Source organism: Anopheles coluzzii, chromosome 3 (assembly GCF_943734685.1).
Source record: "Anopheles coluzzii chromosome 3, AcolN3, whole genome shotgun sequence".
In the NCBI taxonomy this organism is placed as follows: Eukaryota; Metazoa; Arthropoda; class Insecta; order Diptera; family Culicidae; genus Anopheles; species Anopheles coluzzii.
The window spans coordinates 1,274,922-1,292,096 of NC_064671.1; the positions used below are offsets into that span (position 1 = coordinate 1,274,922).

Below are 17,175 nucleotides of genomic sequence, written 5' to 3' on the forward strand. Positions count from 1 at the left end.
TGCTGATTTTATCTTCAATGATACACCGTCCAAGAGCAAACTATTACTCAAATTATTGTTTGCCCAACAACAACATTCTATCGTTACTGCTCTATACACCTTGTCGTGTTTTGAGCACCGAGCTGTCAGTGCAGATGTTTCGAGGAAAAAAACGAATTTTCCAATTGGTGGAATTGTCACAGCACAGCAGGAGAAAAATTGTTTGCAAAAAGCAGCAGGATAGCGCTGCCCGATTGTTGTTACCGTGTGGAAAACGTTGAAACGCAGCAAGGTGTGTGTTGTTCCGCTGGCTGTATGCGTCCTCTATGCTCTTTTCTAAGCTGGCACTATCTATTTTCGTGCAAACTGAAGGGACTGAACCGTGCAGCTTCGCCCTATTTTCCTTCGCCAGTGGTGCAAGTGGCATTGCGTAGCATTTACAGAAGCAGCAGTGTTGATGCCCTATCTCTGCACACTGCCTGCACACGACTGCATTGCTAAGCGGATCGAGTGCGGTCAGGGCGGCATGGTGCGGCCAAACCGATCTAGTGTGATTACATAAATTGTGAATATTTTGTGCGATCTAAAGAAAAAAAACTACAAGGAGACAGGGAAAGAAATGGTTCAGATCGGGAAGCAAAAATCTGGAATACAGTTTGCGTGTGTATGTGTGTTTGTGTCCGTTTGTTTTGTACAGCAAGAGGGAGCGAGATAGCACCGAGCGAGTGGGATACATGAGTGAGTGCGCAAGGGAGAGAAGGACTTTTAAAACGTACACAGTGCACCGCAAGTTTTTATCCAATTAGTGTAACTTGCATGGGGCATGGGTTCGAGCAAAGGCGAGGTGAAAATCAATAACCGTGCACAACACCACCCGCGATAGTGCTGTGCGGGGTTTTGGGTTCGTTATACAAAACAAACGGCACACATCAATCATCGCAGCATGCCACCACACACACTGAACGGTGCTAGGCACTGGCTGTCAAAGGTTAAAGTAAATAGAAGAGAGCCCTGGTATGCGCTGTGACCAAAGGAAGTGTTGGCAAGGAGCGGAAGGGGTAGGCAATGGCAAAGGTTTTTTTTTGTACGGGTGTCAAATACAATGCCCGAACAGCTGATCATAATAATACAGGTGCAGTATAGGCCCGTCGGATGCCTATGCCCTTTTGGTGGCAAGATGAACAACGAACGGAGAAATTTTTCGTCATGTTGTTGCCATTCAACATTAATGTTCACTCAAATTTTACTTTAATGTGACATTTCTTGTGTAATGAATGAAATGAGCTATTTCACCCTTCACATTACACAGCAGTGTCAACAAAAACAACCCCAAAATGAGATGAGCGGATAATGTAATCCTCCCCTTTCCTCCCCCTTCCACCCCTTTCCTCACCAACCGAAAGAGAGTGAGAGCGTACCACAACGGCCTCGCACCGAAAACAACAACAAGCTGAAACACGAACGCACACAACGAAGCAGGCCAAACAATTTACAGCAGCAACAGCAAAAAACAAACCCACACACACACAGAACACGAAGAACCCGACAAAAGAAGTCGTGTCGCCATATTGAATCAAGAATGCTTCAATTACTACGCACGGAAGGGGTTGATTCAGAGAAGAGGGTTGGGGTGAGAGATGGGCGATGACAGGTAGTAAGAAGAAACAAATAGCCTACACACATTTTCTCCCCCCGCTAGTGGGGTTGACCACATGTGTGCGAATGTGTGTAGCGGGTTGGTGGTGGTGGTGGTGATTGTGGCAATGGGTGTCTGTCTTGCCGCGGTGTGTGTACGATGTGTGCCCTTTTTCTGCTTCCCTTGTTTCGCTGCTAATCGCGAAGCAGACGACGGACGGACGGGCCTATACACGGGGGCCTCTTCGACGCGGTCGTCTGTTTCGCTTCAGAATCCATCCAACCAGTCCAGCTCAAGGGGGGACTCCGTGCTGCAAGTGTGCCGTAGTTTGTGCTCTGTTGCTTCAACGTAGGGGCTTCCCCATTAGCCGGGAGTGTGTCGTCTGTAGATGGGTTCATGCAAAGTAGGAAGTAGATCAATTCATTCCGGGGAAGGTGTCCGGGAGCAGTCGGGCAATCAGTGTTAAGAGTAGGGTGGTTACAACCCTGATTTCTTGTTTCTAGTCGATTTAGGATCGTGTCCAGTTGCTGTTGCGTAAAATGCAGTCAGGACTGTTTGGCAAAGTGTAGTTGCTGTTGCCGTGGTAGTGAGTACACGGTGCAAGTGTAGTGTCGATAGTGGCAAGTGATAAACGTTTGACAAGAAAATTGAAAACCCCATCTAGAAGGCGCAGTGCTAGAGTGACGGCGTTACGGGGTGCATACGTGTGCGTGCAGTGCGCGTGCATCCTCCAAACAAAGGAAAGTGCTCCCGACCACACACTGTCGCCGTTAGCCAATGTAGAGCCATTCCTTCCGGTAGACCCTCCCGCCTGCCCGGAATCGCTCGCTGTGCGTTCTCAATTATACTGGAGTGCGTTCGACACACCCACACCCACGACCCCTTCCTTCCAGCCGTGTGTGCTTGTGCCCTCAGGAAGCGTGAATTCAATCCCCACAGCAGTCATCGGTTTCCCTTCAATTCATCCGTGTGAGGTTCACGACTCCCTTGAACCCTGTTGCTGCTGCTGCTACTGCTGATCGAGTGGGTTGCGCCTGTGTGTTTGTGTCGGTGCTCTCTCTCTCCCTATCGCTGTGTGTGACGTTTGTTACTTCTTTGTTGGTTAAGGCGAGACCGTTTTCTATTGCGTAGTTCCTTGCCTTCCTGCGCTGGAGACACACCGCAAAGAGAGGAGGAGGACAACCGCAACAACGAAGCAGTGTTTCGTTGACGGGCGGTCACACACCAACACAAACACAGATCGGGAAGAGAAGAGAAGCTAGAACCACCCCCTGCGCGATCGGGACAGCGGTTGCTAAGCGTGCGCCGGAATTTCTTCGCCTGCTGCGAGTGAAAGGGCAACGACGACAGCAACAACCGTTACGAAATTCCAACCGGAAGTGAGCCCAACGCAGACGGAGGAAACACCACCAGCTACGACAACGCACGCGACAACGGCACGGAGTTAGCACGATGAAGGCACGGAACGGAGAGCGTTCACCGTCGCGGCAGAAAAGCTCCGCCAAGGAGCCGAACGACAAGATGATGAACCAGATACAGCTGGTTCGCAATCGATTCGAGGTAAGGCTTGAACTCTCCCTCGCCGGAATAATGAACATGTACGTTATTTTGTAGGAAGGGTGGTGTAATGCTTGAACGAAAACGATTCTAGGAAGAGCGTGAAAACATATCGATGGTCCTCGCATTTGTCCATTACGCCAAGACGATTGCTTTGTACGCTGAGAAAGAGCAAATAGCTAACCGAGCAATTTACTCACCTTGAATGTGTGACCGTGGTCAGCCTCTTCCTTTCCGGTTGTTATTCGTGGCGCAATTTCCCGAAGTGCAATTGATCACCCATTTCAAATGTGATCGAACATCGAACAATTGCGATGGAATGCAATGGCAGAAAGAAAAATGTCCTTGCTTTGGAACATTTTTGTACCCATTGATGTGGACCCATGGGTGGCTGAATCGTTTTTTGACACACTTGACACACATTCATACTAGAAAGCGATACTTTTCTACAGTTGTAATAGCCCGAAAAGGCATTAAAACACTTTGGTGCTTTGTTATCATTAAGCACCTTTACCTGGTGAGTCGTTTTCTAATGAGCAGTTTGAAAATAGGTGCATTTTTTACAAAGAGGTTTCGAATTTTTAAAGCTCAATCTAAGAAATTAGCAATTCTGATTAGCAGCAAAATTTAACTGCAACTTTGTGTTTGTGTTCTCTTAGTCACAATATTGCATCTCCCTGTTTCTGTATTATCGTACCCTGTCGTGCGATGTAGGTCAAACTTTTGCACCATGCTTTTGCACAAACACACAAAAAAAGAAGAAGCGCAGTCGTAAACACGAAACCTCTCCTACATCCCCCTGATACGGCTTGTGTTATGAAAAGGTGTCTCGTCGAAGGAGAAAGTAAGATAATACGATGCGATCATACGTATGTGCAGTGAAGGATGGGAGGAATCGTGTTAATCCTCCCGCTGCCTTCTCCCCTGGAACTTTATTTGGCACACACCCTCTTCGGATTTCAAGGAAAGGAAGAAGAATATCTCCCCACTTGCGGGATGTATTACATACCAACTCAGACCCAACTGCAACTCATTTCCATACGGTGCTGAAAAATATAAGTCGAGGCAACGCGGCGGAGAGGGTTAAAGGGCATACTGTTGGGGCTGGCTGGTGCGCAATTTCTTAAAGTAAACAAAATCTTGCCTGGGATGCACTTGGGATGCGGCGGGGCTGCAGATAACACCAACCAGCGACCCCTTGCCAAGTGGAAGTGGCACAAATTTAGGTCAAGTCAAGAGTCGTTAGATCCAATGCCAACAAAACCTCCACCCAAATAGAACAAAGTGTGTGTTGAATGTTGGGACTTTTTTGGAGTGATGTTTTCATTTAAAAAAAGGCTGGTATGTGCCACAATTTTAAGGATTATCAAAGCAACTATTCACAGTTTTTTGAGTTATACTTTATCAAAAAAACTGCTGCATTTAAATTCAACAGTAACTACCCGTGTGTGCAGTGCTAATGCTCATCCATCCTTACTGAAGTGCCATGTCTGCATTTTTGTTATCGGTTTTTGAAGACACATGCGCTCTACAAAGTATTCGTGGCCGTCTTCGTCATGTCTATGTTACTGTTTTACCTCGTCCGTTAGTATGGTACCAATGGGTTTCACAATAGCCAGATTCTTAAAAAGTAAATCTCCCTAAAACCCATTCCATTTAGTTAGTAACAACAAGCATTTTGTCTACATTCTCACCAGCTGCACGGGTTCCCTAGTTTCTATGGGGCTTACTTAAGCTTCTTAAAGCGTTTCCCAGCAGTTTCCCCCAGCATTCACTTTGTGTACCTAGAATCCTTTCGTCACTAATGACTGTTGCTTCACCACGCCACGGTCTCGGAAGTGGAAGGAGCGGCTGGAGTAGTGTCGGGCGTTGTCAACCAGACCGTCACGCTGCCCGCAGAGCATGCTTGAGGGTGAGCCAATGAGACAAAAAACACCCCAGCGAGTAGGAGCTGATGTCTGTCGTCTGGATCCCTTTCGGGTGCGTCGTGCAAACGACGCTGTTCTGCTGGTTTTTTGTTTGCAAAGCGTCGTCTGGCTGCGTATGTTGGATGATGGCGACGATGGTGGTGCTGGTGAAGGTACTACTCCATATAAAGTTTAATACCTCATCCGTTTCGTCTCCGCTCCAACCAACAGGAGCACCACACGACTGTCGCGAGCTGTCCCAAATCTGGCTTCGGTTCGTCTTCGGCGGTTTTCGTGTTCCGTTTTCGTGTCAGCATCAGCATCTGACGTGGCAAACCCTCCACCGACTAATGCCAAGGAAAGCTAAGTCCTCGCCTCTTGCCTTGCTCTCTACCCTGCCTTGCCCTTTAACCGTGCACTACCACCTTCGGGCTGCACTCGATCGGGCGTTCGGGTCTCTTTGTGTGCACAACGTGTGCATTCGCCTCACACCAACATCGTCCTGCGTGGTCCTTTCCACTCACAACTCATCTCCCCTGCAGCACCCCGTTGGTCTCCTGATGGTGGGGGGGTTGCTCTCATTGAGAAGCGACGTGAAACGGAATCCCCGTAGCAGGATCGGTACGCCCATGTATTGGGTTTCTCCGCCACTTCGTTCGCGTGGTTTGCGAATGCGTAGGGCAGCACTTGTTTCTTCTTAGTCTTAGCACTCGGGCCTGATGGGACCTGGGTCTTGGGTTTACCAACACAGCACGGCGAACGAATACCGTTCTGCCGAACTAGCAATGCGCGCGGGGTTGCATTATTAAACTAGTTGTGTTGTCTCGACGGCACAGGGCACACACATCCTGAGCGACTGGAGAGCGAGGATAGACATCTTCCCTCGGCTGTGCTTTGTACCTTCCTGCTCCTTTTTCTCGCAGGACACACGAGACAAAGAGGAACCTGTGTTACCAGTGCAGAATCCTTGCACGAAGCGCTTAGGAGAAGAGGAACCGTTAGTGTGGCAGTTTTTCCCGGAATCACTTCAGTGCTGCTGACGTGTGCAATAACGACCAACAGTTCTAGTTGTTTTTGAGATTTTTAGGAAGGATTTTGAAACCCCAACTCAGGAAATAGGAAACCCACCACCAGCAAGTGTTTTCATGTCTTCGGTTTTCTGTCTCAGGGATAGCTAGCAGTGTGTGCCTTTTTTGTGTCCACTGTGGATTTTATAAGGTGACCATCAGTGCTCCTACGAAAACCACGGACTGTCTCAAAACTCATCGCCCAAGCTAATCATATCCATCAAAGTTATCCAAGTGCGCCTCAAGATGAATCGTTACCATCCCAGCCATTATTCCCATCATAACCATCATCATCATTACCATCATCATCATCACCATCACCATGGAAACGGATCTCGCGGGACGCATCAACAGCAGCTTCAGTACTACCAACAGCAGCAGCAACCCCAGTATCTTCATTACCAGGAACAGTATCACAGCCAACGTAGCTACGATGTCTACAGCCGACGAGCGCAGCAGCAGCAGGTTTGCAACAGGCCTTTGCCATTTTGCCTGTCCTGTTAATTTTACGTTGAAAAAGTCATTTGGATAGCGTTTTAAAGCACATTTTTGCCGTGTGTCCTTTGTCTGCTCCGGAGGTCTCGAAGCAGAACACTCCAGCACAAACTCCAGCAGAAGTTCTATCGCAGATTGGGAGGAGGATGAAAAGAAGAAATTCCTTCCGTAGCTGTAGACGGGCGATGCCAGTCGTAAGTTTTCTTTGTCGTTCGCTCCACTCCACACGGACGAAGGCTAACCTCAATATCCGCTATCCGAACGATACCCAACGGGACTGACCTGGGTCAACAGTTACTACGGCTGGTGCCGAAATTTTACACCCTAACTTCGGGGCTAGCTCTATCTTTCGTTTTTCCCCATTCAGTGACGGTGTGTTGGTGTCGTGACCGTGCGCGATATCACGGTTTGCCCGTCCGGCGCTATCACCACCGTGCATGCATGTCTCCCCTCGTAAACCTTGACCTCCGACAACGGTGGTCCATTACTTGACCTGCTTTAAGGAGCTAAGGTTAGGGGTGTTAGGGGAGTCGAAATCACCCTTTTTTCCAGTGTTCGCTCGCACTGTGTGGCTTGGTGTGGAAAGCGTTGGAAGGAGTGTGTTTTACATTTACATTCCGTTGAAAAGTAAGCAATTACTAAGCGATCAAGAAGAACGCCGTTTGCTGTAAACCAACGGTGGAGTGCTTCACATTCAGAGAGAGGCTTGAATCATTTGCATTGATCGATGGCGTGATTTGTGTACTGAAACAAGCTCCATGTCTGACTACGTAGTTCCTAGAAGAGTTTTTTTTTAATTTTTTTTTTCTTAATAACTTCGCTTCAAACACCTTTCTTATGATGTAGTCCTTTATTTTATATTAATCTAAATACTATTGTTCTTCTCTATATTCGATCACTGTTCTAGAAATCGTGCATCATCCCGGATGATGAGATCTCACGAAAACTACCAAAGGAAATTCTGCTTCGCATTTTATCATACCTTGATGTAACCTCGCTTTGCCGCTGTGGACAGGTAAGCATCCAAGGCACCAATGATGCTTACAGATTTAACCTAGCAACCGTTATTCTTGTCCTGCTAGGTTTCTCGATATTGGAATATTCTCGCACTGGACGGCTCCAACTGGCAAAAGATAGATCTGTTCGATTTTCAACGAGACATTGAGGTAAAACTGCTCAACCGCAAATACAGTTACATGTTACACACAAGTTTCTTTTGCAAATTTTGTAGGGTCCAGTGATCGAAAACATCTCACAGCGCTGTGGCGGCTTTCTGAAGTATCTGCGATTGCGGGGCTGCCAGTCGGTCGGCAGCCACTCGATCCGTACACTTGCCAACTACTGCCATAACATCGAGCATCTCGATCTGTCCGAGTGCAAGAAGATCAGCGACGTTGCCATACAGCAGCTCAGCAAGAACTGCGCTAAGCTGACCGCGATCAATTTGGAGTCGTGCTCGCAAATATCCGACAGCAGCCTTAAGGCACTCTCAGACGGGTGTCCGGTAGGTAGACGGCTTTGGAGAATCTTTTTTGAATATCTTTGACTAATTGCTGAATTGCCTTCCACTATCGTTGTAGAATTTGTCCGAAATCAATGTATCCTGGTGCAATCTAATCACGGAGAATGGCGTCGAAGCGCTCGCTAGGGGATGCAACAAGATCAAAAAGTTCAGCAGTAAAGGTAAGCATCCCACTGCAAACGACGACAATGTTTGTTGGATAAAATATTCCTTTCTGTGTAAGCCAAAGTTTAATCTTACCGTGTAAAGTGGCCAAACAAGTGTTGCACATTGCGTATCGCTCGTTGGTCAACATAATAGTCACTGTTTGTTTAAACTACACGTATGTGATAATGTGCCCTCATTAGAATGCATGCTGCAAATGGGTTTAACGTGCCTGTGTTTATCTTACTGTCTTGCTATCTCTCTCTCCCTCTCACACACACATACACTCACTTTTGCCATTTGTCCGTTGCAGGATGCAAGCAGGTGAACGATAGGGCTGTTATCGCGCTTGCACTGTACTGTCCCGGGATCGAGGTTTTAAATCTACATAGTTGTGATGTGAGTAGTCACGCGCACTGCTGCGAGCACGCGAAGCGCGAAGAAACTGATGGATCCATACTATTTTCCCTGTGTCCTTTGACCTTTCCCAGAGCATAACGGATGCATCGATATCGAAGATTGCAGAAAAATGCTGCAACCTGAAGCAGCTGTGCGTGTCCAAGTGTACCGAGCTTACCGATCAGTCCCTCACTGCCCTAGCGATGAATAATCAGTACCTCAACACGCTCGAGGTCGCCGGATGTGCACAATTCACCGATAGTGGCTTCATCGCGCTGGCAAAGGTGAGCACAGTTGTGTGCATTCCTCATCATTTGCATTTCCTTTCTCAAAAATATTGTTTTTGGTTTGTAGAACTGTAAATACTTGGAGCGCATGGATCTGGAAGAGTGTAGTCTGATCACCGATGCCACTTTGCAGAACCTGGCATTGGGATGTCCTAGTCTGGAGAAGCTGGTAAGAAATGAAACTTCAGTCCTGTAACTTCTATCTTACTCTTCCAATTCCCCTCTCTCTCTCTCTCCTGTCAGACTTTATCACACTGCGAGCTGATAACGGACGAAGGCATCCGGCAGCTGGCCGGTGGTGGCTGTGCCGCTGAAAGCCTTTCCGTCCTGGAGCTTGACAACTGTCCGCTGATCACTGACGCAACGCTAGAGCATCTAATATCCTGTCACAATCTGCAACGGATAGAGCTGTACGACTGCCAACTCATTTCACGCAATGCAATCCGTCGTTTAAGGGTAAGCGGGCAAAAAACCCGGCCCCACCCATTTATCGGGTTGAACGTTACAAACCTCGTTTTTTTTTGCTTTCCAGAATCATCTTCCCAACATAAAGGTTCACGCTTACTTTGCACCGGTTACGCCGCCACCAACAATAAACGGTCCGCGCCCTAGGTACTGCCGTTGTTGCGAGATTCTCTGAGATCAGGCGATTGGCTTAGCCAGAAAAGTGCTCTGTAGGAGTAGAGACGACTGATATTTATACTTGTAACCGTAGCATACATCTTTCGGATTTGATAGAACACCCCCCCGGGGCTGATAGGAGGGTCTATCGCATTGTCGTTTGTGCACCACAAACGCTTGAGGCATCGTGCGGATCAAGAACCTTTCGTTAAGGGCAGCTATGGGGCACAACATAGCCTCCAAATACTGGCTGCTAGGCCTGGACTGAAAACTACATACATACATACAAACACACAAACACACACATACACACGAAAACTGCATTCGCTTTGCATGCACGGTGCAGTGCACCAGTCGCTAATTTGATGTCTCTGTGCCAGTATGGTGTCAAGAAGAGCGAAACGGAACAACATTTTACAAGAAGCTGGATCACATCCCACGTGTAATGTTCGTAAACAGCTTAACGCATGCTTTAGTCGCCTTGTGTGTGTGCGGGTGTGTGTGGGTGTATGTGTAAGCATTACTTAGAACATGTTAGCGTAACACGAAATGGGCCCTAAACAAACGACGCCGCCGGTGGTAGGAAAGTACGACGAACCGACAACCAAACACACAGAATATCACACCAAAAATTAACAGCTTATTCTACGTCGAAGTTGTGGAAACGGAGGGGGGGAGGAGGGGGGAGATTCAGAGGGGGGAGAAAACCACAAAACAACCACACTAACGACAAACACACAAACTCTATCACATGTGTTCAGCAAAGCATAAGTATGGTGTGAGATCAGCAAAAGTATCATACACACATAACGTAGCATAACGAATCAACGTATCGTGCAATCATTTGTACATTGAACCATTGTAGATGCGGGAGAATGCGGATGGCGGTAACAATAACAACAAAACAACAACAACAACATACCCTCTCCAAAAATACCCCCCAACACTTGTAGTAGTTTGAATACTTAAACATACCGCCGATGCACCGCAGGAAAGGTAGGAAAGTGCACACGCGTACGCATCGATAAACATTTTATGAACAGAAATCATCTACTACACTACTAAAACAATACTTTAAGTGTATGCGTATGTGTTTGAAAGACTTGCAACTAAAAAGGAAACATAGTATGCAACTGTTTAGATAAACATAACAGCAAGAAACGTGGGGGAGGGGGGAGAGGCGGAAGAAGCAACAACTGGTGTACTAATAATGCTCACGAGCACTATCTACATTAAGCATCATTACACTGTGTAGCACATAAGCTTTTGTACTAGGTGTGTTTGTAATGTGCAGGAGATAGCCGGAATTAGAAGAGAGTGAAAGAAGAGAGAGAGAGAGGGAGAGAGAGAGAGAGAGCGCATTGCAACCAGAATTCATATTTTTCATACAAAACAGCAGAAATGGTAAAAGGAGAAGTGAATAGAAAAAAACAAGCAAAACATGGACCGGATGTGATGGCTGACAATGGAACAAGTACACATACACACACAGGGATGATAGGAAAGATGTTTTACCCGAGTATGATGCTAGCAGATTGTGATAAACAAGCCCAAAAGCCCCCATGGTCGCTTTATGGTAAAGATCTTTAATTTTCTTCCGATATTACTTGCTTTCGTCCATGTTTTAATACTGTAAATCCGCACAAAATGTAGCTATGTTTTCATACTATAGCATCTACCCAACAACTACTACTGGATTTAATTGCTACTATTTCTAACACGGACCTTTGCTTCATCGTACTCTTATTCATTTTTCCCCTTTTCGTATGTGTGTGTGTGTTGTATACTGGACGGGTGTGTGAATGTAGTGTGTGATTGTGTTGTACATGCGCGTGAGCTTTAGAGAATGTGATCTGGTAAGAGGTAGTAATGAAAGGATGAGGACGAGAGTTGCAGGATCGGTTTTTTGGTAATGACTGCGGCCGGTTCGCAGCATAGCATAGAAGGTTTAGAGGTCTCTCCGGAAAGGGGAGTGAGTGCATGAAGCACGAATGAAAGGATTGCCGGGCACCGTCTTGGATCGTTTCTTGCATCTTATCATGAGTCATCATTATCATCATTATCATCATCAATACTGTAGCAGTAGCAGTTTTTACACACTGAACAAAATAATTCAAAGAGGCCAGACACAGGCAGGGGCAGATGATCCGATAGACCGGACCGGAGCGAGAGCGAGATGATGATAGGCAGCGATTATATTTGATTGTGATCTTTACATAAGCATATTTTATACATTATACATACACTCGCGAGTAGCGTGGGATTGGAACTGTGGTCACAGAGGGCACACGTGGGTAAGCCAGAAGGGTGAAAGAGCTAAGGTAGCCGATATCCCTTAAATACGAATACAACTACACAAGTACACACACACACACACACACACACACTAATTGAGAGAGGTTGGATTTATTTGTTGAAGTAAGAGAATGATTTAACATCAATTTATGTATGAAAAATGTTTGCGAACCCCTACAGACCTCGGTTCTAATCAAAACAAACAGTGTATTCAGCAGTTGGTACCGGTGGTTGAATTGCATTTTCTTTCACTGTTGATTAGTTCGTCCCGTGCTTTGTGTGCTTTGTGTTTCTCCACCCTCATTGAGATCGTAAACTCCGGTTGGGTATATTTGTTTTTAGTTCTATATGAAAAAGTTAAGGCAAAACGACCAGTTGAACAAAAGAGTAGCTGTTAAGAGCTGTGTGCGCATGTGTTTGTGTATATGTTTGTCAAGTAAGAATATGCTTATTCGTATACGTTTTTTGTATGGATTCAATTTCCCAAATGAAGAGACTCAAATTCGGAATACAACACTGTGTCATTGCAACAATAATATCTACCGCATAAACACACACACACACGGAAACATTAATTTCGCCCAGTAAGGAAACGACGGAATGTGTGTGTGGGAATCTAGGATCTGTCACTGGCGTGTGATCAGGAGCAACATCCAGTACTGGGTAGAGATCGCGCGCACGCGTGTAGGCAAGCGAAAATATGGTTTAAATAAAACAAACGAAAATGAAATAAACAACAATAATTCAGATTATTTTAACTTTATTCGATTTTACTGAAATATTTCCGACGTTGTGTGGGTATGCACGCATGCTTTTTTTTATTTCTTTTTTTTCTCCTCTCCCATTTTCGATACGTTTTCGATAATCGCACACTTCTTAGAATAGAAAATCAGTCCATCGAATATATAACATTAGGTCAAATGTACAGTAGAATGGTTAATAATTAATAATATAATGACCTCTACTAAACTTCACCATTTTTCCTTTGCCCCTGCTCCCTGCTAACTGAACGATTCCGTTAATTTCCGCCTGTATATTAGTAGAGGAGTACGCAACAAAACAGCTGCAATTGCCTTGTTTGTGGAGTGAAGTGTGAATGTCGAAAGGAAAATATATTTATAACCTTCAATCACTTGATATTCACTGATTGACCGACAATCAGTTTGGAAATATGTGTAAAAAGACAGTTTATTGTAAAATAGGTCGAAAGAATGGAACGAACGCGAGGGATCAATTAGTATCGGCATAACAACATACAGTGCGATCTTGTATCTACGTGATCGATTACTTTAAAAACGGAATAAACACTGTATCATCTTAGCAAACAGAGCGAGAAATAGAGTGAGAAAGTGATAAAGTGAAACGAAAATAAGTTCAGCAGTTTGCAGTACACAGCAAACCTTCTAGTAGCAAAAAAAAAACACTTCAAAAATTACTTCCCCTCTTCACCCTCTGCACGGTGGCGCAGTAGAGATGTACCACGCACTCCATCATGTACCTGCCTACCCTCTTTTATACCGGCACTTACCTTCCAAGGGTGATGTGTGTGTGTGTCTCCTCTTGCAGTTCCGTACCTCATGGACTGCCGCGATGTTGGCGTCTGTGCAGTGATCGGAAAACATTTCCGGATGCAATGTGCCGCGACGCCGATACGTTCCTATTGCGGCTGATTCGGCCCGAGCTCGAACTACGACCGCTGGTGCTTCCATTGCTGGCCAGGCTGCCGTTGCTACTGCTGCTGCTGCTGCTGCTACTGACGCTGCTGCTACTGCTACTGCTGGCGCTGACCCGGCCACCGTTGCTGTTGCGCTCTGCTAAACGGCGCGATCGGCGTACCGGCGGCTGTTCCGATACTTCACTCTCGGAAACGACGCCATTCGAACGACTCGTGTAGGACAGACGGCGTGTTTTCAAATCGAGCAACTTGTCCCGCTGCTCCTGCTTCTCGATCGGACTGCAGTAGGTGTGCCGGTGAACGGTGCAATCCCACTGGAAGAGCATTCACGTTTGATTCAGTGCACGTTGGTAGAAGCGCTTCTCTTGCGAATTGCTTCCTTAGCTACAACTACTTACCGAACATGTGATGATTTCTGTTCGATGCGGATGCCAGGCAACATCGCGTACAATATCATGGTGTCCTTCGATTGCCTCGACAATCTTGCCTGTGAGGACGTCGTAAACTGGAAGAATGAACGTGTGGAAGTGTTTTCGTTAATATGCTGAACAAACAAACAAACAACAAGCCTGCAAAGAAGAGGCCTTACTTATCAAACGGCCCGTGCCACAACCGGTATAGATGTACCGTTGGCCGGTGGTACTGGCGGGTGAGAATTTCGCGCGGATTAAACTCTTCTGCACCTTGTGGCCACGGTAGGTCATGATGCTGGTATCTCCTCTCTGCGCTCTCTTAACGTTGAAGACTGGAAGAAGAAAAGAAAAGGCAGCGAATTGTAGTATTTTGCAAAGAAAAAAGAAAACCCAACACTCATCCCCAGGTACTTACAGCGCCTGGGTACATCGTCCCATCGGTAGTCCCAGTTGCTGTACACGTGTTCCGGTCGGGCATAAGAAGGTGTCATTTTGCGCAGATCCCACAGCTTAATGCTCTGGTCCTTGGAGTTCGAAATGATGTAGCGACCATCGTTCCGCGAATCGATGTACGTGATACCGTCAAAATGGCCAATCAATCGGCCAACCGGTTGCGGGTTCGATTCGTCAATGCAGCGACGATCCCATAGCTATGAATGAAAACGGGACAGTGTCAAATTATTAACGACACCAAAGTTCAGCTTCACGGAAGACACACACTTACCTTGATAACACCATCGTCACTTCCACTGTAGAATATGTTCGACAACTCCTCCACAAAGCCGACCGTATTGACGTCCATATCGACACGCGCAACGGGCGCCATCAGCGTGCGTTGATTTGCCTCCAGATCGTAAGCGTACAGTGTGCCGTCGTTGGCGCCGCACAAGATGTGCTTGCCGCACCCCGAGTAGCATACGGTGAACACTCCCAGCTTCTGATTGTTTGGGCTCAGATAAAGCGAATGTATGCTATCCGACATGCCGCGGTCCATGCTAGAAATAAACACTGCACAAGTGGCGCAGATGACGCATGCAGAACAGAACGGCACACATTACAATTGGTTCTGCTACACGCAAACAAACAGGGGTACTAAGAAACACGGTACTAACATGCGTCGGCCCAGGTACTGTACACGAACGACTGTCCGTCCGGGCTGAAATCCATGTCCAGGATCGACCACGACACGTGCTTCGTATCGAGCAGACGCAACAGCTTGTACTGGCTGCTGGTCGAGTCGTACACACGCACCCAAGTGTCCTGGCTGGCCGTGACGAACCGATCGCCGTTGCTGGTAAACTTGCCACAGAACACCTTCGTATCGCAAGCGCTCACCGTCTCGGTGAACGTGTTCGGCCGAAAGTGGTTCGTAATACGGCACATTTCGCTCGGCTCGAACGATCCCTGCCGCTTGCCCAGCCCGTGCTGTCGTTGGGTGACCATGCTCATCAGCGAAAATGGGGCGCTAGAAGCGGCAGCCGCCGCCCCGCCTGCACTCGCAGCCGGCATTTCCTTCACCCCGGCTGCAGCCTTTGTCGAATGGTAAAGGTCATTGTGCTGTGAGATAATGGAGGAGAAAACCCGAAATTAAATATAGGCTGACCGTTCCTGCAACCTAAAGCAGCAGTGGTGTGTGCGTTCGCGCTTACCTTTAGCTTCTCCAAATTTGGCTTCTTCTTGATTACCGGCAGTGGATGATGCATGTAGCTTTCGTAGTTGAGCACCATTATCTCGCCACTGAAATGGGACACAATCTCATCAGAACTATACCGACATCGGAGGCAGAGGGCACTTTACGCCACCTCCAGTACAGAAACACACCTGCGTATGAGATGGCGCAAAATCGAGGCAAACTCGCCGCCGGACCCATAGGTGCTTTCCTCTTCGTCATTTAGCTGGATATCGTTGAACAAGCGTTCGCGCAGCAGCTCAAAATCGCCGTCAGCATCCTCAGCGTGCTCGAAGTTGTTCATACTCTCCAGGATGCGACTCCGTAAGACGATGTTGCCCATACAAGCGTCGGATGAGCTATTTCGCCGCCAGCCACGCAGGGAGGCGCAATACGCGGGGGTTCACACTATATCGGTGTTACCACAGTCCCGGAACCTTGCTTCCGTATTCCAGACAAAGCAAACGGAGAGAGTATTCAATCGATCGGACGGTCCCACTCACCGTTCTACTCCAGCACGGGCGAAAAGTCCTGCAAAAAAAAAAAGACGGGTTGAGCAATATGAGGCAATGGGGCCGTATTTCGTTCGCCGAATGACACAACGGTGTGTTTGTCGCTACCTCTGTTCCGTTCCCTGTGCCTATTTCAACTTGTCGTAACAAGTTCAGAGAGCTTGTGCGATGATGACGTTTCTCCCTCTCGCTCTTGCTGCTTTCGCCCGAAGGACGTAATAGACCCACCCCGCGAGCGCTGTGTGATTGTAGGCACCAAAAGCTGCTCGAGATAAGAAAGCTGCTCTCCTTCGACGCTTATCAGAATGAATATCTTTTTCTCGCAACGGGATATCTGCTCCTCTTGGCACGTACGAATCCTCACACAGCAATTTCCAACACTTTGGGTTTCTTCCCGTCTGCCTTCTTCTTCCTTTGTTTTGCACACCCGTATCTGTGTGCTGGCGAAGGCTGGATGAGTGGTATGGTGTGAATGGCGAGCTTTCAGTCACAAAAACACAGCAAATGTGAACACAATTCAGGTCAAATTAACGCGTTCTGCATTCCTTCCCTATCACGGAAGAAGCGTTTCGTTCGAGACGAATGTAGACGGTGCTAGCTGTGTACGAATTAAGCCACAATTGTGAAGAAATAAAATCAAGAGAAATACGTCCACAAAGTTTTGACGCAGTAAACCAAATTCGCTGTGAGCGCCCAAGTAACAAAATATGACATCAGACGTCAGACTCCAATGACCAACATGAACTGTGAAACGTCTGATTTTTTTGCTTATTTGACATTCATGCTTCATGCGACACATGCGACAAAGGCTCATTAGCAATGGATTTACCCAATCACCTTTTCTGCGAGGGCTGAAAAGAAACTAAAAACGATCTTCTTTCTACAGCTTTGGCAGACAGTACGACAGTTCTTCGTCGAGTGAATTACGATGGTCAGTTGTGCGATGGGTCGTGCGACATTTATCGCATGAATTGTGGAGAGTATAAATCGACGGCCA

General features: G+C 47.0%; 2 protein-coding genes across 4 annotated transcripts; one reads left to right on the forward strand and one right to left on the reverse strand.

The window, feature by feature from the left end:
• Positions 1-76: 76 nt before the first annotated feature.
• LOC120958695 (F-box/LRR-repeat protein 20) lies at positions 77-12,667 on the forward strand. 3 transcript variants are annotated; one of them, XM_049609042.1, is made up of 11 exons: positions 77-271; positions 2,119-3,175; positions 7,549-7,656; positions 7,724-7,807; positions 7,873-8,145; positions 8,222-8,324; positions 8,621-8,706; positions 8,799-8,990; positions 9,061-9,162; positions 9,237-9,449; positions 9,526-12,667. In XM_049609042.1, exons 2-11 carry the CDS (start codon positions 3,068-3,070, stop codon positions 9,631-9,633), a joined length of 1,377 nt encoding a protein of 458 aa, XP_049464999.1. In that variant the 5' UTR covers positions 77-271; positions 2,119-3,067; the 3' UTR covers positions 9,634-12,667. The 3 variants fall into 3 exon arrangements, with proteins under 3 accessions (XP_049464999.1, XP_049465000.1, XP_040237593.2); XM_049609043.1 differs by lacking the exon at positions 77-271 and adding an exon at positions 1,371-2,018; XM_040381659.2 differs by lacking the exon at positions 77-271 and having other exon boundaries at positions 1,371-3,175.
• On the reverse strand, positions 12,653-16,868 carry LOC120958693 (DDB1- and CUL4-associated factor 11). The gene is made up of 9 exons (XM_040381657.2): positions 16,287-16,868; positions 15,819-16,197; positions 15,647-15,734; positions 15,110-15,554; positions 14,722-15,005; positions 14,413-14,647; positions 14,174-14,329; positions 13,983-14,089; positions 12,653-13,898 (listed from the first exon to the last, which is right to left on the reverse strand). Exons 2-9 carry the CDS (start codon positions 16,007-16,009, stop codon positions 13,485-13,487), a joined length of 1,920 nt encoding a protein of 639 aa, XP_040237591.2. The 5' UTR covers positions 16,010-16,197; positions 16,287-16,868; the 3' UTR covers positions 12,653-13,484.
• Between the last annotated feature and the right edge of the window lie 307 nt (positions 16,869-17,175).